The following is a 23892-nucleotide window of genomic DNA, read 5'->3' on the forward strand; positions in this document are numbered from 1 at the left end:
CCTGCAGGATTGACATCGTTGGTACAGCCACTGGATGTGTGCCTAAACAAGCCATTTAAAGATCGCATTCAAGAACAGTGGAATGAATGGATGGTTAGCGGCGAAAAGTCATTCACAAAAGGAGGAAACATGCGTGCTCTACAGTTGGTTGTTTTGTGCAAATTTGTCATAAAAGCCTGGAATGATATTGATGCAGAAACAGTAATCAAGTCTTTCAAGAAGTGTGGCATATCAAATTCATTAGATGGTATGGAGGACGACTACTTGTGGCAAGATGAAGAGGAAGCCGAAGCTGAGACCACACCATCTGATACGGAATTCGATCCATACGATGACTGCGTTACAAATGTATCACAAGATGTCATTGATGTACTTATGATATCAGATGACGAACAGGAGGATTTTGAAGGCTTTTAAAGGGAAACTGTCACGCCAGCAAAACCTGTAAAAATACCGTAGCTTGCAGTTATGATGGGCGTTGCTAACTTGCCAGGGACTTGCCCGGCACTTGCTCTCTCTCTCTTGTTTGTTATCTTCCTCCTATCATCATCAGTTCCAGTTTGGTTGACAGCTTAGAAAACAAACAGCATGGCAGCTCCCATGGGTTTATTGTCTTATCCTTCCTTTCAGCTTCAGAGTGAATTAGGAAAAGTTTAATCCACTTGCACTGTTTTATGTTTACATGTTTGATGACAAACAGCCTTATGTTTATAAGTGACAGTTTTCCTGCTAAGTACCTGCATGTCATAAGCATTTGAATTAAAATTACCATATTGAAATCAAATCTGATGTTTTTTTAATTTTTTTTTTGGTGTGCGTTGGAAGAGGGGTAGTCTTATACGGCGAGTATATCCCAAACTCTATATTTTAACTGGAAAAGTTGGGGGTCGTCTTATACGCCCAGTCGTCTTATACGCCGGAAAATACGGTAATATATATATATATAAAATAGTCTTTTGTCTGGTGAAAAAAATTTCCCTGGAACCTAACCCCCCCTGCCATTTACATTAATTCTTATAGGGAAATTGGATTCGCTTAACATCTTTTCGCTTAAAGTTGCATTTTTCAGGAACATAACTACAACATTAAGTGAGGAGTTACTGTACTTTAAATTAGGCTTCTTTCTGTTTCTGAGATAAGGACACTGTGAATTTCAATTCTGTGTTTAAATGTATTAACTCTGAACTCATTCAACTAACACTACTCTAAACAACGAAAATCATTAGACTGGAAGAGACCTTGAGAGGTCATCTAGTCCAGTCCCCTGCACTCATGGCAGGACTAAGTATTATCAAGACCAGTGGTTCTCAAACTTTTGTACTGGTGACCCCTTTCACACAGCAAGCCTCTGAGTGCAACCCCCCCCCCTTATAAATTAAAAAAAAATGTTTTTATATATTTAACACCATTATAAATGCTGGATGCAAAGCAGGGTTTGGGGTAGAGGCTGACAGCTCGCGACCCCCCATGTAATAACCTCGCGACCCCCTGAGGGGTCCTGACCCCATTTGAGAACCCCTGATCTAGACCATTTGTCTAACCTGCCCTTAAAAATCTCCAATGATGGAGATTCCACAACCTCCCTAGGCAATTTATTCCAGTGCTTAACCACCCTGACAGTTAGGAACTTTTTCCTAATGTCCAACCTAAACCTCCCTTGCTGCAATTTAAGCCCATTGCTTCTTGTCCTATCCTCAGAAGTTAAGAAGAACAATTTTTCTCCCCCCTCCTTGTAACAATCTTTTGTGTACTTGAAAACTGTTATGTCCCCTCTCAGTCTTCTCTTTTCCAGACTAAACAAACACAATTTCTTCAATCTTCCCTCATAGGTCATGTTTTCTAGATCTTTAACACTGTTGTCGCTCTTCTCTGGACTCTCTCCAATTTGTCCACATCCTTCCTGAAATGTGGTGCCCAGAACTGGACACAATACTCCAGTTGAGGCCTAATCAGCGCAGAGTAGAGCAGAAGAATTACTTCTCGTGTCTTGCTTACAACACTCCTGCTAATACATCCCAGAATGATGTTCGCTTTCTTTGCAACAGCGTTACATTGTTGACTCATATTTAGCTTGTGGTCCATTATGACCCCCAGATCCCTTCCCGCAGTACTCCATCCTAGGCAGTCATTTCCCATTTGTATGTGTGTGCAACTGATTGTTCCTTACTAAATGGAGTACTTTGCATTTGTCTTTATTGAATTTCATCTTATTTACTTCAGACCATTTCTCCAGTTTGTCCAGATCATTTTGAATTTTAATCCTATCCTCCAAAGCTCTTGCAACTGCTCCCAGCTTGTTATCATCCACAAACTTTACAAATTTACTATGCTATTATCTAAATCATTGATGAAGATATTGAACAGAACCGGACTCAGAACTGATCCCTATGGGACCACACTCGTTATGTCCTTCCAGCATGACTGTGAACCACTGATAACTACTCTCTAGGAATGGTTTTCCAAACAGATAAATATATATATTCCTTTAAATTTTGGTGTGAACTGTTAGGCCCTAATAGATTTTAGGGGGGCTTAAGAACAGGTAAAAGTGCTGTCCTGAACAGGAATGTCTTCTGGAATTTAGGCCTTAAAGCACACCAAACATAATTTACACATCCTGTTTAGCCCACTGAGAAATTAAGACTGGATTCAACCCTGGTTTACATTGGTTTATGATGAAGCTAAGCTGGATGCAGGACCGTCAGCAGTAAAATAGGTGGCAAAGCTACAATGACAGAAAACAGACACAACCTCCCATCCATTGGTGTAAGGCGAGGACAATCAAATCACAGTTGTAACTTGAACAGTTCACATAACTGGGAGGTAGCGGGAGGAGGAGAAGTATGGCCAAGTCTTCCAGTAATGTGCTAATTCAGGGCATCTCACAAAGATCAACCCCTGGTTAAAGCTAAATATTTCCTTCCCACAACATAAACTCCAAAGGAGAGGTTAAATCCTTTTAGAGCAGCAGGCTTTACTGAAGCACCTCTCTGAGTCAGCTAGGGCAAATCTAGTGAATGACCAGATACAGAAATTTTATGGTGTTTATCCCTATTTGTACATAAGTATTCTTTTTATTGGAATCACCCACAAAGATATCTGGGGCCATATTACACATTTGCCTGACTGGCAGAGAAGTTAGTAAGAGACATAATTCTGGCAATATTCTCCTGGTATAGGAAACAGTCTTCTCTCACACAGCCAATTCACTGACTTAGAAGCAACTTAAAAGCATCAATAAACCAACAGGGCCAACAAGCATGTTTTCTGAAAAGGGAAGGAAGAAAGAATGGAATAGGACTGTGTGGGTGAGTCCAGAAAGGAAGTTTACACAAAAAGAAGCAAATGCATTTCTCTCTAACCAGTTTACCAATACAGATACCTGGGCTCTGATTCTAAACTCAGTGCAACTGTGGGAGGACAGACCAGCTGAGAGTACACTACCTTTGTGCCCTTCCCCACCCATGATTCTTCAGTCACATGAGCTATAAGATAAAGCAGCCCAACAGCTGCTCTAACTTACACTCAACTATCTTAAACCCAAGGGGTCAAACCCAATGGCTCTCCAGGCATGTCCCCAAGCCAAAGGCAGTGAAAGGGGGTAGTATGCAGGTATTCTGTCATCTCTATGCCATCCAGGGAATCCTCCTATGTCAAAGGAATTCCCAGTTGGCTCATTCAGCTAGCTTTATGTAAAACCAGTGTAAAGTGATCCCAGTAAAACCCAGAAGCAGGACCTGAGTGCTAAATCACAGTACCCAGTGAGACTCTGTATTTGACTACATCAATTATTTAATACTTCATGGACATACCCTGTGACAGAGAACGGGACAAAGGGCTGCAGATTCAGCCCTCTGTCACACCCGCTCCTCGTTAGGGAAAACAAATTAGAGTGGGCTGGAGGTAATCTGGCCCTAATTGGGGAGGCGGAGACAGCTGCTACATAATTAGCCTGGAGCTGCCTAAAAGCCTCAGGGGAAGGAACCCAGCCCCAGGAGGAAAGTGAAAAGGCAGGGAATGGAAACAGGGAGGTAGCTCTCCCCTCCCTCCCGCTGTCGGCAAAGGGTTACTTGTACGTGGTGAAATCGTGGTGGGAACAAGCCTGAGAATAAAGTGCACCAGTGGTTACAAAACCCAGTATGTCAGCGTGACTTTATGAGCCTATCAGAGGTAGAAGCCAACGGGGTCTTGCCACACTGTTACATAGCCCAACAAAGAAGATGTGATTTCTAAGGGTGGTGTAGGTAGTATCTATACTGAAGTGTTACAGCGACACAAGTGTAGCTCTGCTGCTGTAGTGTTTCAAGCATAGATATGCCCTCAGAGGCCATGACTAGCACTCCTTTATGTTCCAATGATCTTTGGCTGCAGGACTGGGACCTTGAGACTCTTGGCAATCAGCATAAGGGCTTATCTATATGAGAAAGTTTTACCCATTGTACTGGCATAGTTAAACCTATAAACAGTCGATTCTGCTTAATCACTATCCCAATATTAAAAACTGTCACTTAATAGCAACATTTGCCAGGAACTGATCCCATCCCATTGACTTTAATGTACATGGGATTTAGATATTGGCACCAGGCACACTGCTTACTAACAACTTTTTTGGAAAGTGCAGGTTGGCAGGGCCACAGCCAGGAAAGGAAACGCTAGGGCTGACCAGTACCTCCCTGTGCTCTCCAGCCTATATCCTGCCTTGGCACTGGGGGGCATCAGTACTTCCCAGCACCTCTTTCCCTGGCAGCAGCAAACCTCCTCAGGTTGGGGACCCACTGCCGACAAAGAAGATAACAGGCTGGGGTGCTTGTATCTGTGCCTAATAAGGAAGCGTCTGCCGGACTCCTGGGGCTGCAGACAGGGATGGGAGGCTGCAGCCTGTGCAGCAGTGGCAAGGGGGGCTGTAGCCCAGATGCCAGGACTTTCCATGGGGAGCGGGGATCCTGGGGGGCAACAGAGCTGCACAGTACCTCTCCCTGCACTCTCCAGGCTGTGTCCTGCCCTTGCATCAGGAGCCCAGGTTCTGCATGTCACAGTGCTTCGTTCCCTGGCTTCAGCCCTACAGACAAGTTTGCTGGGCTGAAGCCAGAGAAGGAAGTGCTGGGACATGCTGAACAATGGTTGCATGGCACTTTGCAGATACGCAGACAGAAAAGGCATGTCCCAGCACTTCCCAAGCTGCAGCCCCAACTAGCCTTCCACTTATTGGCAATTTACAGATAATAGCAACTTTTTGCTGGAAAGCAAGAGGTTGCTAATAAACAGAATCCATTGTAGTTATATCAGCATAACTTCTTGTGTGAATGCTCTTATTCCAGAACAAAAATGGCTTTTTTGGATCATCTTAAACCCCTTCCAAAGAGAGAAGATAATCCCCTCCCGACCTCCCCAAAAAAGGTACACATACTGAAATAAGATTGTCAACATGGTGATTTATAATATAACTATATTGGTTTAAACTCACACCTTATCTTGTACCAGTATAACCTTTCCATGTAGATGGGCCCTAAATTAAAGTAAGCTAGTTTACTGTGGGGACTGGACTACCTTCAGGGGATGCTTAATTTTCACCCTCCTTCCTGAGTTGGGCCAAAGTGCAGGGTGGATAAAAATCAATGCTTTTTTTAAAAAAATTAGATTTTTTTAATTTAAAATCGCGTTTTTTTTTTATAAAATGCTTTTTAAGGAAAAACCTCAAAGATATCTCATCATGGAATAGGGATTATAAATTCTAATTCTATAGTATGAGACAATATAGTCATGTAATGTTTAAGAAAAGTTCTGTAAATGAGTTCCAATAGTTCATGGATTAGGAAGGGACCCAATATTATGGGTTCCAGGCGCTTCTGTATAGATTATTTAGGTTAATCTTCCTATCTACCCAATGGGACTTAGTGCTCAGTCAGAAAATACTATCAGGGATGCTTAGTTTTGCAGTTATCAAACTGTGGATTTGTGTCTCCAGAGATAACATGCTTGTTAACAGCAAAAATGTTTTTAAATAAATAGATAAGAGGTGAGAAATAACAGACCTCAACCCTATTGTCCCTCTGCAGATCTGTGTACAATCCCTTACCTCTCTCTAAAAGTGCAAAGTTTCAAAAAGTTCGATGAATAGAAGATTGTTGGGGGCGGAATAGATCTGGACAAGGAGAAGAAATCTGGAGATAAATGTGAGAAAGGGGGACAGGCAGTAGAAACAAAAGTGAAACTGTTTAAGCAGTATATTCCAGAAGTCTTGAGGTCTTTCTGAGGGTACATCTACACTACAGCGGGGAGTCGATTTAAGATACGCAAATTCAGCTACGTGAATAGCGTAGCTGAATTCGACGTATTGCAGCCGACTTACCCCGTTGTGAGGACGGCGGCAAAATCGACTTCTGCCGCTTTTTGTCGGCGGCGCTTACTACCACCTCTGCTGGTGGAGTTAGAGCGCCGATTCGGGGATCGATTGTCGCGTCCCGACGGGACGCGATAAATCGATCCCGGAGAGATCGATTTCTACCCGCCGATTCAGGCGGGTAGTATAGACCAGACCTGAGTGTAGGCTTCATTGATTTGAGATCTACCATACCATTCAGGATGATTTAGTTGGGGACTGGGTCCTGCTTTGAGCAGGGGGTTGGACTAGATGACCTCCTGAGGTCCCTTCCAACCCTGATATTCTATGATTCTCTCACTAGAAGGGAAAACCTATAATGGCAGCAGGCCGTAAAAGAGACTGGTGGGTAAGACAGGCATGCATGCAAAATGCAAACAGTGCAACAAAGAAATGCAAGGCCTGGTTGCCCGAATGAAACAACATCATGAGAAGTGTTCCTTCTCAGGAGGAAGCTGTGTTGAAGATGATGAAAGGAACATGTTTGAACATGCAGGATCTTCAGGTTGGTAAACTTTTTTATTTCATACTTCTTTCTTAAGGACTGCCTGTCTTCCTTCTGGACTATTCTTGAATTCTCATATTTGAGCACAAAATATAGTTGTTACTCTATGGTACTATCATATTAGATGCAGTTGTGATAAAAAATAAATAGCTGAAATAGGCAGATCTTCCTTTTACAATTTCACCTTTAAAGTAGTACTGAGTATCAGTGAACACAATGAGAAATACTAAATGAGCAGTATGGTAATAATAATTAAATAACTGCATTGACTTATTTTGTTTAGGAGAATCCATCCTCAACTTACAGGATTCTGAAGACTATCCACCTTCAAGATCACCATCATTTTCTAGTTTCAGAGTTATCTGCCAATGATAGTGTTTTAGTCACATCATGTATGTCACATAGCCACAGTATATCACCTGTAGCAAAAAGAAAAAAAAATCTCCATCATCCAGAAACAACCATAGATAAATTTGTAGTAAGAACCAGCAGATTACAAAAAGAGGTAATCGATGAAAAAATTGCCCGGTTTGTTTATGCAACAAACTCTCCTTTTCGTCTGATTGAGAACCCACACTTCATTAACATGGTTCAGTCATTAAGACCAGGAGACAGTCCACCCAACAGAACAGATGTCGCAGGCAAATTGCTGGATAAAGTGTATGAAAGAAAAATTGAGTAGTGTGCAAAAGGTCTAGAGGGTAAAATTTTTAACCTGGGTGGAGCAATGTCCACAATGATCCTGTTGTATGTGCTTGTGTGTGTGAATGTCTTCCTTACAGAAACAATTGATACATCAGGAAATGCACACACAGCAGAATACTTACAAGAAGTAGCAGTAAAAGCTATAACAAACTGTGAAAAAAATTCAAATGTCTAGTACACAGCTTGGTCACAGACAATGCTGCAAATGTATCCAAGATGAGAAGAAATGATTAAGAAAGTGAAGCGAGTCCCAAGCTAATAACATACAGTTGCAATGCTCATTTGATGCACCTCCTAGCCAAAGACTTCAGTTTTCCAGAAATAAAGGCTAACGTTGTTGAAATTGCAAAATACTTCCATAACAACCACTTTGCAGCAGCTGCTCTGAAAAAAGTGGGAGGAACCAAGCTAACTCTCCCACAAGACGTGCGATGGAACTCAGTAGTGGACTGTTTTGAGCAATATATCAAGAACTGGCCTAATCTGATGACAGTTTGTGAACAAAATCGTGAAAAAATAGATGGCACTGTCACAGTCAAAGTTCTCAACATTGGGCTTAAGAGAAATGTTGAACACATGCTGAGTACCCTGAAGCCTATTTCTGTAGCCTTGAACGAAATGCAGGGAAATAGCTCTTTTATTGCTGACGCTGTTGAAATTTGGAAGGAACTGAGTGAGAGCTTAAAACGAGAAATATGCAATGACAGAGTTAAATTACAAGCATTAAAAAAATGAATGGGACAAGCACTATCTCCAGCTCATTTTCATACAAATATTCTCAATACTCGGTACCAGGGTCAAATCTTAACTGCTGAAGAAGAGGAGTTGGCTATGACATGGACATCCAGCAATCATCCCTCCATAATGCCAACTATAATAAACTTCAGAGCTAAAGGTGAACCATTCAAGAAATATATGTTTGCTGATGATGTTTTAAAGAAAGTCACACCAGTGAACTGATAGAAGTCACTTAAACACTTGGATTCAGAGACTGTTGAAGTGATAATCTCACTTTTAACAGCAGTAGCTTCTTCTGCCGGTGTAGAAAGAATATTTTCTTCCTTTGGACTAATTCATTCCAAATTGAGAAATCGTTTGGGACCTGAAGAAGCAGGAAAGCTTGTTTTTTTTTTTTTCCAGACTATGAACAAACAGGAAAATGAAGGAGAAGACGACCGAGTTACCTGCAAAAGCCAATATTTTAAGTTTCTCATGTTGACCTGGCTGACATAGTCAATTTTTTTTTTAATATTTCATTTAACTATTTTAGTTAAAAACAATTTTAACAAAAACAAACCTGATTTTAAAAAACTTGAATGTTTAACTAAATTCATAAATTCATATGCTTGTTTTGTTAAAATATTATGTTTGCAGTTTAAGAAAAAAATCCAGAATACATAACGTTGTTGTTTTAATTAAATAAAACAATTTAAATGTCTGTCTGGTGATGTTCTCCTCCTAATACAGCATGGCAAGAAAATCCTCCAAATATTAATGATTATCCTGTTTAATTGGAGATAGTTCACCTCCCAATGACTTCATAAATATCTGCTTCCATTACCTTTCAATGAAATAACCAATCATTCATTTTCTGATATAGCTGTAAAACTAATCTGAAGTTTTCAAAATAAATTACTTTAAAAATGTATAGTGTGTACCTTATAAAAATGAAACCTACATCTGTCTCTGAGTTCTGAAGAATATGTATTAAGGTTATAAAAAACAAGAAGAATGCACTTTTATGCAGAAATCCATGATTAAATCGAGTCTTCCTGACTAGTGATTTAAATCATGATTTAAATTAATTTGATTTAAATCAAATCTACCCTGCCAAAGTGTGAAGAAATTCCATTTCCAAAGGCCTGTGACTGAGACAGGCTAATGTCAAAATTTTCCTTGGATAGTCTATAAACCCACCCAAGCCATTGCTTCTAGAAAAGTAACTGCTATGTAATTCTAGAAAATCAGCCTTTCCCTAGATGCCTCTTTCTATTGTACTACTTGAAGTGAAATGATGTTGCAATACTGTTTTTTCTGAACATTCTGAGAACATTATAGTACAGAGATTTGAGCTTTTACTTGGACTTTTTCATATATCCTCTTGGAGGAATGCAAGGCTATGGTTCAGTTGTTTAATGTGGTAGTTAAACCATGAACTATGCTTCACCCAGTAGAAGAGTACGTTTTGTTTGTTGACTTCTTTCAGTGATGTTCTCTGATTTCTATTGCTGGCATGGTCCTGGGAAGCAGTGCGATGGAAGAGGTCGGAAGACACATAGAAGTGACATTATCCAAGTCTGCAGTAATGTTGTAGCCAGGTCGGTCCCAGGATATGAGAGAGACAAGGTGGGTGAGGTAGTATTTTTAAACAGACCAACTTCTGTTGGTGGAAACAAAAAAAAGCTTTCAAGCTGCACACCCACCTTGTCTCTCTCATCACCCAAGTTTGTGAGAGTTCATTCATGGAGAGGCATTAGGACACTTTATTGCTTTTTCAAATGCAAAGAGGTCAATCACCAATTCATCAAACTGACTACCAAGAATGAAGATACCTGTGTGTGCAGATTCCGTTCTGCTTATTGCAATATGCCATGTAAACCTCAGTGTTCATCCTTCCCTTGATGGGCACTGCAGAGAGATAAGAAACTTTGCTCTGCCCAGAACAGGAAAAGCTGACTTTCTCTCTGGAGTGGGCTGATCATGTTCTTCCTCATAAAAACACCATCAGACATATTGACTGTCATGACCAGAACAAGCCTTACCCATAGAAATAAGAGTGCTCCCAGATCTCAATAAATACCTACATTCCACCAGCAGATACGGTTTTCTTTCTGGTACCCATTCCCTGGAATTCATTGGGAACTGAATGAGCCCTCTCCATTACCTTCAGTTAGCATCTGATATAAGGATTGTTCACAAATGAGAGGATCCCTTCAAAAATTTGCTTCTCTGCATTCACCACCTAAGAAAGCGAAGAATAGACAAAAGGACCTCTGCAAACTGATGTGATAGGGTGAGATGTGAAGGAGATAATTACCGGGAGGGAATAATTACTAGAAAGGAGTTACTGGGTGGGCTTCATATGAATTCTGACTCATTATTATCAATCATGTTTATTATGGTAGTGCTTAAGGGACAACCAAGAATGGGGCCCCATTGTGCTAGGCACAATATGAACAGAGACAGTCCCTGTCCTGAAAAGCTTACACTCTAATAGACAAGGCAGACATAGGGTGGGCAAGGGTATTAACACACAAGCAGAGTGAATATTGTGATGGAAGTAAATGTCCTGTTAGTTCTATAATTCTTTTTCAAGGGGAGAGGGTGTTACTTAGGAGGGGATAAGCTAAATGGAAAGAAAAAGGTTAGGGAAGGGTGACTTAGGGGTAAGGGAAGAGGAAAAGAAAGGAATGGCAGGTGTGGAGTGAACCTGAGGTGAAGAGATTGGGATAGGGGACTGGGGGGGGACAGGTTGGTGCAAACAATTAATCAGCAGAGGGCAGAGAAAATCCAGTCAAAAACTGTAGAAAGTTCTCTGAAATGTCTAAAGTTTCCTGCTTTGGCTGCTTCTGCAGCTGCTACTCCCAGCTGGAGTCTGTGGCTGGCTCCTATCTGCTGTTTTCCCCAAAAGGTCCCATGAGGGAAGTGAGCCAGGCACCCTCTCAGTCCCACTAGTGGGGGAAGGAGGGTGTTCTCCCTGCAGTTCTGGGTCCAGTGGGATGCTGAGGGAAGAGGAGACACTGAGATCAGCATTCCCCCAACAGGCTTCACTAAGAACTGTACTTTCATTTCTGTGACACCACTTGTTCCCACTGTTTTCATCTTTTGTTAACATTCTTATCAGATAAGATCTTATACCTAACAGGAGTCATCCTCAGCCTATGTCTATGACTTACTTCGCAGGTGCCCTGTTTGTGTTTATCAGGAATACACCACCCTGGATTTTTCAGCTTTCTGCAGAGCCCTGATCAGCAAAACATTAATTTCCTTTTTCCTTGAAGTCCACATTAATACTACCATGATCCTGGAAAAGACCCTGGGAGCATTTGTCAGATCAAGTGATAATGATATCCTGGCATTTCCCTGGGCTGTTTGAGATTAGGTGTGGGATAAGACTGTGCTTGTGATTCTTGCACAGCTCCATAAAGTACCACTCCAGGCGATGTCCGGTGACCCCATTTTGACCAAAGATGCAGGTAGCCATTTGCCCCAAAGCTGGGGTCTAACTCCAGACAACACTGGGTGGGAGTTATGTAGATTGCACTGAGGCACCTGAAGACCACTACTGACCTCACCGCACCACCCTGATATATTAAAGCTACTACTCATGGAATGTACACACTACAGCTTAGGTCAATATGTGTTATGTCTCTCAGGGGTGTGTATAAGCCACCCGACTAGAGCGACGTGAGTTATACCGACCTAAGCGCTGGTGTGGACAGCGCTATGTCACGGGAAGAGCTCCTGCCAACATAGCTACCACCACTTGCAGGGGCTGGAGTAATTAAGTGGACAAGATAGCTCTCTCCTGTCAGCTTAGAGCGTCCATACTAGCAGCACCACAACAGTGCAGCTGCATTAGTACACCTGTTCTACTGTAAACTCTGTAGTGTAGCCATAGTGGTATTCTCTCTTGTACTTGCAGGACTTCAACTTGCCCTGTGATCTATATTTCTTTCTACAGTGTCTGGAAAGAGCCAGGATTGTAAATCTACTTTTCCAGTGACTCCATGAATAACCTCAGCCTTCAATAAAGTTTCAGCATTAAGAGAGCTGGGAGCTGATCTGCCTGAGCCTCTGATCTCAAGACAAAGGACAGCATGAAACAGATGTGTCCCATTATCTTTTTCAGGGAGGAGTATTTCAGCTCTAAGATTTGTTTAGGTTGAGAGAGAATACTTTCAATAGTAACCACCCATGTTAGCACTGCTTGTGAAGCCCTTTGGCAGAGGCCTATACATGAAATCTTTTAACATGGGAAAACTGGTGCGCAGGCGGTGACCACACGAGACGTGACAAGAGGAAAACCCTGACCCAGTGGCAAGGAGATCCACAACAACCAGGAGCCTCCCTTCTGCTGCAGCCCTCACCCACCTTCACAGCCACAGAGTACTAAAAGGTCCTCTATGTGTGCCTGATCAACCACTGGTGTCTTGTGAAGTTTAGCCTCAGAGCCTAGCCTCAGACCTCCTCGCCAAGGGGGACCCTACCAGGAGTATGAAAGCTCCAGACGATGTAGTTCTGAGGGTCTTTAGACCACTAAAGACCATCTAAAGACCACGCAAGCCTCTCCTCCATGCCAACTATTTCTCCTGCAAGGCTGCACTTGTCACTTCTGTAGGAAAATCTGCAGGACACGAATTGGGGTCCTCAACTACTTAAAAACCCACCAATTAACCCCCTTGGTAGACATCATCCTCGCATTGAGGGATAGCCAAAGAAGAAGCGCTTGTGAAAGCATGTGGAGCACATCAAAGTTTTTATTTTTGTTGATGTTATTTTGATGTCACCAGACAGCTTTTACACCCAGAGAAGGGAGCTAAAGTGAAAACTCCTATACAGTGAGGAGGCCACTTTCAGAGAAAAAATATCCTCCATTAGAAACACCAAAGATAGGAGTGTTTACTGTTGGTAGTGACACCAGGTTGAATCTGAACCAGTGCACAATGGGGCCTTATAAGATAGATGGCGAGGGGCCAGAAATAATTAAATAACGGGCCAAAAAGATCAATCGATCTCTCTCTCTCTGCCTCTTGTTATTCGACATCTGGGCTACCCTCCCTCATGTTATATTCCATGGTGAGCTGTAGCAGGGAGAGTGAGGTGGTGGCGGCGAGGCATGGCAACTGGCAGAAGCAGCTGGAAACAATCTGGATATTACAGCATAGCTACCTACCATGGCAACCAGAGTTAACAGCCCAATACCTCCCTAGTCTTTTAGGTATGGCAGGAAATCCCTATTCATCTACTATATCTTCCCAGGGAAGATGGGAAGGATAAATAGCTATAGTTAGACCCGCCACAGAGGTGCTAAGCATACTTTCTCAGTACTCTACCTGAATAAGTCTCTCTTCTGTTTCATTTTTAATAGTATATATAAGGCCCTACTTAACTTGTGATATTGCATATTCCGCAATATTAGGCTTCCACTGCAATTTTGACAGCAGGTGCCCCGCCATGCTGGGGGCTGACCGTGGGAGACCTGGCAGCACTGTGGCTAAGAACAAAAACCCCCACTGTCAGCCCCAGGCATCCGCTCTCAGCTCCGGGCGGCTGACAGTGGGAACCCCTCCTCCCCCCTCAAACTCGGGCACCCTCTCTCAGCCCCAGGCGGCCAACAGCAGAAAAACGCAGAAAAGTAATAATGGACTTTATTACCGCAAATAACCCTTTTCTGCAATTTTCCTGGCTTGTCCGCAACTCAGCCACAATTTTTTGACAATCATCCCACAATTCAAGTAGGGCCTTAATTATATATTATTTGATCCCCTAACTGTAATTCAGACAGCTGGACTTGCTTGCCTGCAGAGGAAGAATTTCCTTTTTTAGCAGGTGCATGCACCCAGACAAATCAGCAGAGATCTTTGGCTTAGTCTTTTCTGCATTAATCCACCATAATGCACTCCATGAAGATGAGCAGGGGAACCAGTGCTTGTCCCAATGATTCTGCTTCAGAGAAAGGAGCAAAACTGGACTCAGACATTGCTAAACACTTGAAATATTTTTTGAGCAATCACTCTGTCCTCAGAGAGGCTGGGCTTATTGTCTTTCCTCCTCAAAAGGGACCCATTATGGGTCTCTCATGGAAAGTACTGGCGTTCAAAAATGGAGTCCCCCCAGTCTTTTCCCCTCTTTTTACAGTATGAGATACTTCTTGGTCTACATTTCCTTGGAAGACCACAGCCTCGGCTAACAGTAAGGCGTCCCTAGTGGGCCTACTATATAGGATAGACTGGGGAGAGGTGGCAGGGTGGACTGAGCTAGGAATCTTATTGCATTCTTTGGTGTTGGCAGCATCTTTGTTGTGTTCAGTGCCTTCCATGATATCCTGAGGGGAAGACACAGTAGACCTCCACTGTCAGTGGCTGCTGAGGCACACTGTGCGCACTTAGATGTGATTTTTCCATCTGGCTAGCTGCCCCTCTGATGTTATTCTGTTCATGTACATGGGAGAAGAGGCGCTGCTTGCCCCTGAAGTCAACCATTCCAAACCTGCCTGCCTCTTTGAGTGGTGTGTGGGGACGGAAGGGGCAACCTTGTGTTGATTGGGCTAAGGCTTTCTTGGCCTAGCTCTCTCCTTAAGGTGCTGCAAACACATCAGAAGAAAAGTAGAGCAGCAGGAAAGTCTCCCCAAAAGGCAAATGTAGCCTGAGGAGGCCCCAGGGAGAATTAGTCACGTTACTGAGCCAAATTGTTCACCAGAAATTTGAAATAAAAAGTTTGGAATTTTCCTCAGAAAAGCTCTGTATAGAAATCTGATTGGGAACACCTGCCACTGCACAGGCAGATAGAACTGGAGAGAATTTCAGGGAATTGTCCATTTTACTGCTGCCAGTGACTGACAGGTCTGGTTCTTCTCCAAGTTGAAAGCAGGCTGAAGTACTCATTGTAACAGAGCTGTGGCCCTTAATACAATGAAGAATATCTTTACCATCTGTTCCCCCAAACTAATCAAAGGCACCAGTTCTCCTCAGAACCAATTAGAATTAGTTTGGGCATTTCCAGCCCAAACTATTCTGAAGCTAGAGAAGTTGGGGGGGTGGGAGGGGAGGGGAAACAATTAAGCACTGAGCAGCTCATTTTTTTAATCCCCATTTCTCCCTTCTGCTGTGAAGTATTTGCCTCACATTCAGAGGGGGGAAAACCTATCTTATTCCCATAAAGTTTCTATGATACTGGTTTAGATTTAGCAAAGTTTAGTAAAGGGGGCTAGGCATCAAAATCAGACTTAAAATACTAGTCTAGCCTCCCCTTCCCTGAGAGACCCACTGTAAATTACTGAATTTTATGAAGTAGCAAGTAAAACAAACAGGGCAAGAATAGGGCATCACTCCATCTTTGAGAATTGAAAAGAGGCCACCCTTTTGTGCGAATTAGCATGGTTCTACCAGAACTAGTTTCAAACTGAAGAGTGTCATGTATAACACAAGCGATTATATGCTTAATGGCACTTTATAAAGAAGTTATTGAAGCAACAGCTCCACTTTGATTTGGCACAGGTTTCAACAGACAATCATTACACTTTCCAGGTTCCACTCCTTTAAGTAAGGCTTGGTCTACACTAAACCCCCAAATCGAACTAAGGTACGCAACTTCAGCTACGTGAATAACGTAGCTGAAGTCGACGTACCTTAGTTCCAACTTACCGCCGTCCAGACCCGGCAGGCAGGCTCCCCCGTCGACTCCGCGTACTCCTCGCGGCGAGCAGGATTACCGGAGTCGACGGGGAGCACTTCTGAGTTCGATTTATCGCGTCCAGACTAGATGCGATAAATCGAACCCAGAAGTTCGATTGCCTGCCGCCGAACCAGCGCGGTAAGTATAGACAAGCCCTAAGATAATGTGAAGCACATAGCTAATGTCTCTTCTGGACAGGATCATCACAATGCATATTTTAAGGTAAGTTGTGGGTACTTATGAAATTACGTTGATAATTCACAAATGGTAAATTTAAAACAATCAGTAGTTAAACTGTATCCAAAACAGAAAGTTTATTGTAACCACTAGAAAAACAGGTCACCCAATATTAAGGTGCCATTCAGATCACAGATCATTAGGTAAAGATACAATGAGGATTCCATTAGAATTTATTTTTTCCTCCCATATAATTAAATCTCTTTGCAAACTAGCATTCATGTTAGTTTGAAGGACTTAAGCTGTACTCAAGCAAAGTTATTAACAGTTGTATCTAATTCTAAAAGTAATTACAAGAATGTATGTGCAATATATATGTCAGGCTTTAGAACCCTGTGTGCATGTGCAGTAGTTCAAAGACTAACACTGGAATCTAGAAGGGAGAGACAAAAGTTCTGCCGTGAGACACCTTAGTAATAAGCCAGCCAGAGAGCAAGCTTAAGGGAGAGTCTGGGCTTGTCTACACTACAGGTTGTCGGTATAACTTATCTCGCTCATGGGGTGTGAATAAGTCACCCCGCTGAGTGACACAAGTCACACCGACCTAAGCACCATTGTGGTCTGTCTGCAGGAGAGCTTCCAACATGCCGGTGACTTAGCTACTGCCTTTCACAGAGATAGTTTTATTATGCCAACAGAAGAGCTCTCTCCCATCGGCATAGAGCATCTTCACCCGATGTGCTTCAGTTCTCCTGAGGGCTAGTCTATACTGTAAGGGAGTGGTGCTGCTTCCAAGGCTTTATTACTGATGTTTCTAAAGACACAGAATAAAGGAAAATATCAGGGGAGGGATGTAATTGTGGACAAGAGTATTGTGTGTGGCATGCAGGGGAATGGCATACCTGCTTACAAAAGCCAACTTTTCGTTTAAGTGGTAAAGGTTTGGGGGTTTTTTTGGACACTGAAAGCAGCACTCCAGTCGAGGTTTTGCACATTGATGTGTGTTATTTAATAATTCTGTTTGTTCATTCATTGTGGCGTGAAAGCCAACCATTTGATTTTGAAGCATGAAAGCGTGGGGTTATGCAGGATCAGAAGCAGTGACATCACTGGGATCTTTCTTCTGTTTTGACTGGGCATTTTTTCTACATAACTAGTTGACCACCTAACCCCTCTGTGATAGGGCTTCTGCTGCAGACTAATTCCCTTACCCTCATTCCTTCCCATCTCACTATCCGTTGCCCATCATTTCATTATTTCCCCTTCTCCCGTGCTTTGGGAATTCATCTCCACGTTTTGTCAAATCCCCCATTATATAATGAATGAATAAACAAAACAACCCATAAAAAATAGCATTTGCCACACATCACTCTGTTTCAGCCCCCAATCTTTTTCTTGTTATTTAGATTTTAATTTCCTGCCCTGAAGATATTATAATCTACAGTCTTCAATTGTTATTCCTTGTCCACACTATGGAAATTTTTGAACAATTTTGTAGTGTTGATATTACCCATTCACCTGAACTGGTACCAGCACCAGAGTGCTGTTTGCACATGCATCATCTAGCCATACTTTTGAGCAAGACTAATCACAGTGCTGAAAACCGCATCATCCAATCGTAGGTTATCTTCACTAGCACTCAGAGTGCCAACACTGGTTTATGTAAACTGATATTACCAGTAAGAAAATTTAGAACTAAGAGCATTCATAACTTAGCATCTTGCAGGACTAGGCCCATTATTTTGTCTGGTAATCTAATGTGTGTGACAAAACTGTTAAGGATCATTTAGTTTTATAAGTATGGACTACTGGGACTGTATCCTGCGTCTTTAATATACAAGTTTAACCTGAAACCTTCTTGAAAAAAATATTCACATTGTTTCCTGATCTTAAGTGAAAACATATTAATTTTATAGAATCATAGGACTGGAAGAAACCTCGAGAGGTCATCTAGTTCAGCTCTTGCACTCATGGCAGGTCTAAGTATTATCTGGACCATCTGTGACAGGATATCTGAGGAGCAGTTGCAAATGTAGCTGTCTCTATGAAGAGTCAGTTTTATAAACCAATGAATGGGTTATACACATTCTAAACAACCACATAACCCTTAGCCTCCCCTTTCACCCTGCCTCCCCGTTTTCCTTGTATTGATTTTTTATGTCATGTCTTTATTTAGTCCAGTCTTGCAAAATGATCCACATAGATGTTCCCTTTTGGCCACAGCACAGTCCCTCTGAAGTCAATAGGACTCTGTAATAATGGTCACCCCCAGAGATTAGCTGGAAGGATCAGGACCTTAGACTATTAACTCTTTGGGGATGAGACCAGGAATGTTTCATGGTTGCTATACAGTGACTAGCATGTTTTGGGAAGTTACACAACAAAAAAGGAAAAATGATATAATTAGGTGTGACCTTTATCATACAGAAGCCAAAGTCTATACAGATTACATTATATTTTTGTAACATTATACTGAAATAGATTTTATTCAAAGAAAGAAAATCAAATTCTGCCCAGGCGTCCTTGATAAAGACTTTGCATGGTGAAAATACTGGATTAATCCACTTAACTACATTTCAAATGAGAGGAAAGCTATACCCAATGATTGCTGATTCTGTGTTAAGTTACTAATATAGTGTAGTAAGACTGATGCCGTATTTGATTTATTAGATTTCCAAAAACAAACAATACCCTTGGCAATATTATTAATTTAAAAGTTTGGATACAGGGAGTATCCTAATTTTTATGTGCATATATTAGACACTGTGCTGCTACCTAAATGTTTTAACAACTGCAGATTTAATAGTCTCACCTCATCACTGCACATACTGGTGGAATGGTTTGATGGCAGTACAAAAATAAGTATTCTTTAAATAGAGAGCTTTGAATCACTCTTATAGGAAAGAGAAGGGATAAAGACCAAAATGAATATTCAAAACTTGAACCTCGTAATTATGTAGCTTTGCAAGGTCCATGACCTCTGACACACCTCTACCCCAATAGAACGCGACGCGATATAACATGAATTCAGATATAACGTGGTAAAGCAGTGCTCCGGGGGCGGGGCTGCACACACCAGTGAATCAAAGCAAGTTTGATATAACGCGGTTTCACCTATAACACGGTAAGATTTTTTGGCTCCCAAGGACAGCGTTATATTGAGGTAGAGGTTCATAGGGAAAGAAGGAGAAATGACATGGAGTGGAATTGGATTAGGTAGATAAATTCCATGTCTTCCAGAACTGAATTATTTGTGGTAATTCCTTACAGTAATACAAGGAATTGGGATAAATGTCACTAAAAAGGAATGAGAGGAAGGAGAAATAACTGGTATGCTAATGACTTTGGGCTCTCAGATGGTGCCCCATTAAATCTGTGGTCTCACTGACAAAAGTGCCCTGCTGAGTAGAGATGAGTCAGACCACAATTTGCTGAACTTGGATTTGTACAGCTTCCTTTGATAAGGCTGAGATCTGCACTTGGCCAAATCAGATGTCAAGGAAGCATACTGTTGCATAGGGTTGTACACACTCCCAGAGAGTAAACTGGAACTGCCTACTAATTTTAAAACAATTTTTATATCTCAAAAGGAGATATTTCTGCACAAACCATTTATCTTCTCTCTTTTCCTTCTCAGCTGGCATACTTCGATCTCTCAGAAGATCGAAACACAAGGGATTTTGGTGATAGGTGCATAAAAGAACGCACAAAACCTGTTGAGACACTTGGTAAAACTTATTAGCCTTTGATACAGAAGATGGAAGTACAATCTAGCTATCCCTGACTGCCTCAGCAAGGCATTCATTCACAGGTAAAGTAATCCTGTCTTTATCCTTTTACCCTAAGGTATAAGTAACTGATGCGCCTTCTGAGCTGACAGAGTCCCAAAATTCAGAGCAGTGGCTTTCAACCTTTCCAGACTACTGTACCCCTTTCAGGAGTCTGATTTGTCTTGCATATCCCCATGTTTCATCTCGCTTAAAATCCTACTTGCTTACAAAATCAGACAAAAAATACAAAAGTGATACAGCACACTATTACTGAAAAATTGCTTACTTTCTCATTTTTACCATATAATTATAAAATAAATCAATTGGAACAAATATTGTACTTACATTTCAGCATATAGTATATAGAGCAGTATAAACAAGTCATTGTCTGTATGAAATTTTAGTTTGTACTGACTTTGCTAGTGCTTTTTATGTAGTCTGTTGTAAAACTAAGTAAGTATCTAGATGACCTGATATACCCCCAGAAGATCTCTGCATACCCCCTGGTTGAGAACCACTGATTCAGAGCATCTGCCATTAGAAGGAGATGTAGAAGAAACCACCACATTCTCAGCTGATGACATATTAACCTAGGCTATCTTAGTCTGCACAGTATCACCTCCCATATCCTACCTGTGATGTTACCCTTCAGATTTAGTCAGATCTTCTACAATGCTGGCTAGTGGAAGACAGGAAGGAATATGTGTTTCAGCTGCTGAAGGGAGGAGGCGAGAGACTGCTAAGGATCATGATTCTGCAAGAGGCTGGAAGAGTAGCCTGGACTGCAGACTTGGCCTCCCTCCTGTGGTCTGAATACTGACATAGGGGCTTTCCAGAGAGGCCAAATTCATGTAATAGCAACCAAAAGGAGGGTGCTGGATGAAGTCACCACATGTGATTTTTAAGTCTCCTAACCAAGGGAAGAAAGGGAACAGATCTTATCACAGTTTGGGTTAGTTTATTCCAAGAGGTGCCCAGGTGCACCTCCAAATATATCCCAGATGATACCAAAGTCAACTCAAACAACTCCTGGAACAGCAGCATCAACAGAGGGAACATTAGAAGAAAGACTGAACAGATCCAATAAATGGATATGCAGTATCCCCTGGTACCAAAGCAGACAGACAAAAGTCCAGAAAATTGGCAGCACGGCAAGGATACACCCCTTGTTCTGAGGAAGACAGAATCATGATTTCTGAGCAGCTCCTTTGATATATGTCTGTACAAATGTTTCTTTGGAGATCAAGATTCCTTTGGCACCAAGTGGACTACAGAGCTCCTTTTCCTCTTGCCCACATACTTGAAGGCAGGGAGCAGAAGACTCAGGCCACCTGGAAATTTAGTTTTAACTCCACTGCCAGCATGGCACTCGTGGCAGAGCAAGGGTCAACAGATACCTTTAAGGCCAAGAACACCCAGTGCACTAAGGTGCTGACAGTAACAGCCGAAGCAGACATGGAAGCAGCATAGGCTCAGCAGTAGCATTCACCAACAATGCCTTTGTTGCATTACATGCCAATGTTACCATCATTGATCCTTTGCTGTGGTTCCAGAGGATGGTGCTAGTCCCAGCAGAGTCCAAGTCTGCTCCCAGAGGAGGACCTTAGCCCTGAACAATTCTCAGACCTTTAGCCTCATCCAGGCCTGGTCTACATTATATAGAGTTTTATCAGCACAAAACTTTCCTTCTGGTAGCACAGGCATTTACACAATTTTGAGTCCTAGCAACAACGCCCTCAGCTTTTACTGGCAACATTTTACCAGTCCCGCAAGCAAATTAAGCCCTCTATCACCAAAATGCTGGTGTGGATGCGAAAGTACCTATACAGATATAAGCAGTCCTCCAGCCCACAATGCAGCTGTCCCTACAGCCGTGACCTCTCTGGTCCAGTTTTTTAACTCTGCTGCCCAGGAATCAGTGACCAGCAGTCCTGTACAGGCATGGCTCTAGTTCACCCTTGTCCTGCTGCATGGACCTCTCTCCTGGATTTCTCAGTACATGCAGGGAGAAACATGTGTGGGCACAAACTCCCACAATTTTCTGGGAGGAATGATGGCATCTCATCAATACAATACAAAAATATCCCACAGCTGGAGACTGACAGCTTGGGCCTTTGGCAGCCAGGGAGTGGTAAGAAGTTGTTGGGGATTGTAGCATAAAATATATTATTTGGACTTTTTCAGAAAGTAATCAGCAATGAAATAGTTTATTCATACTGCAAATGAAATTGACCCAAACTCATGGAAATGAATAGGGAAGTTCATACCTCTAACAGCTATTGTTTCAGGCTATGTGCATGCTCAGGAAGACAACGCATCAGTTCACACTCAGTTCAGGTTTTCAAGTTTTCTTCTAACTGTACAGGTTACACTTCTTTTAAAAAAAATTAAAGCTTAGATTCTACAGCACAAATCTGCAGGAAAAGTGAATTCTGCAACAAATTCCAAGACCTAAGAACTCAAAGGCCATGCCTGAACCAGATATTCCTCCCTCTCACAGCTAAGACAGATATTTTTACCTTTCTAAACACTGGCATGGATATTATGTCCACAGGCTACCATAAGAAGTTTTATAAATTCTGCATGGTAGTATGTGCAGTTTGCCATGCTTGTACGTGGAAAAAACATCAGTTGCGGGCTCCTAAAAATATAAAACTAGGCTCATGCATCAGTTTTTAAATGGAGGTGAAAATTTTGAAAACTTCAGGCTTATGAGAAAAAAAAAATGCATGTTTGAGTGTAAGTAAAACACACTGTGCCAGATTCTCATCTGGGGTGAAATGGCATGAAATGAATTAAATGGAGCTGAGTTGATTTACACCAGATGAGGATCTGGATCACTTAAAAAAAAAAAAGGACCTAGAAGTATATTTTGTGCCGAGCTGTGCCTGAAAGGGAAGATCTCCTCCAAGCAGAATCAGAACTCTTATGGTTTCTTTATGCTGTCACAGCAGCATCAAAGGGAGATGTTGGGAAGGAAATTCTCCCCATAAGTAATTTTCAAATTATCGAAATAGATTCCATCCTTTACTCCCCTAATAAAAAAGAATAAGAGAAAGGCATAAGAGGGTTCATGCAAAATTTCAGGCTTTTCTCCTGCAAATTTTACAAAAATCAGGCTTAGAATAGGAACAGCCTTACAATCCTAACTATGGAACTGCTGCTGGTACTTTAGGATTGGTATAGTTTTATGCTTGCTGACTAGTGACTTTATAGTAGAGTACAATTGCTGAACATGCATTTATATTATAGTGTATTTTAACAGTTTTTTTGCAGAACAGTACTGTAAGGCATATATGATATAGCCCTATAAAAGAATGCAGTATATGATTAATTACAGCCATCGCAATAGATTAAGATTCTAGGGGGCAAACAAAACAGCAGCAGTATATTTTACTTAATACTATGGAATAGATAACTACAAATTAATGAGAAGTCCCATTTTCATGTTTTTTCACATGGAACAGTTAGAAATTTAAAAGCAATCATAGTCTCATACCTCTTCCTTTAAGAGAGCAAAACCATGCCCAGGACATTATATGCCTTAACACTTTCATCTTAAGTGACTATGCTAACACAACCATTTTTTTTTTAAATCAACAAAATATTTTAGAACTATTAAAAGTTTGTCTTCATATTACAGATTAAAATAGCACACTGATTTATTTTTAACTATTTGAATCTTGTTGCACAGCAAATGATATTTTGTTGAGATTTTAAAGAATGAATTTTTCACAAATCCAATAAATTTGATTAAAAACTCTGACCCCAATCCTGTAGAGAACTCCATGAAGAGGATCACAGGAGTTTCAGACAGATATTTATTCATAGCAACCTAGAGAAATAGAAGGATGAGAGAAAATCAAAGCCTTTCATATCAGGAAGAACCCTTAACCATGGGTATCTGAAATTCATGTCTGTTCTCTACATCCTCCAACCCTCTACCATCATTCCCACAG

At 41.6% G+C, this 23892-nt stretch overlaps 1 protein-coding gene across 4 annotated transcripts in view; it reads right to left on the reverse strand.

Moving 5' to 3' along the window:
* Nucleotides 1-23892, reverse strand: part of TOP2B (DNA topoisomerase II beta) — a 122319-nt gene that overhangs the window by 86333 nt on the left and 12094 nt on the right. Inside the window, exon 1 of one of the 4 annotated variants that reach the window (XM_065583496.1) lies at nucleotides 7189-7242. The exons of the other annotated variants lie outside the window; for them this stretch is intronic. Coding sequence (XP_065439568.1) covers nucleotides 7189-7227 — 39 coding nt within the window. The 5' untranslated portion in view covers nucleotides 7228-7242. Of the gene's footprint in view, nucleotides 1-7188; nucleotides 7243-23892 lie in introns of those variants that run through there. 4 annotated transcript variants of the gene reach the window in all.

This window comes from Chrysemys picta, chromosome 2 (genome assembly GCF_011386835.1).
Source record: "Chrysemys picta bellii isolate R12L10 chromosome 2, ASM1138683v2, whole genome shotgun sequence".
Classification (NCBI taxonomy): Eukaryota; Metazoa; Chordata; order Testudines; family Emydidae; genus Chrysemys; species Chrysemys picta.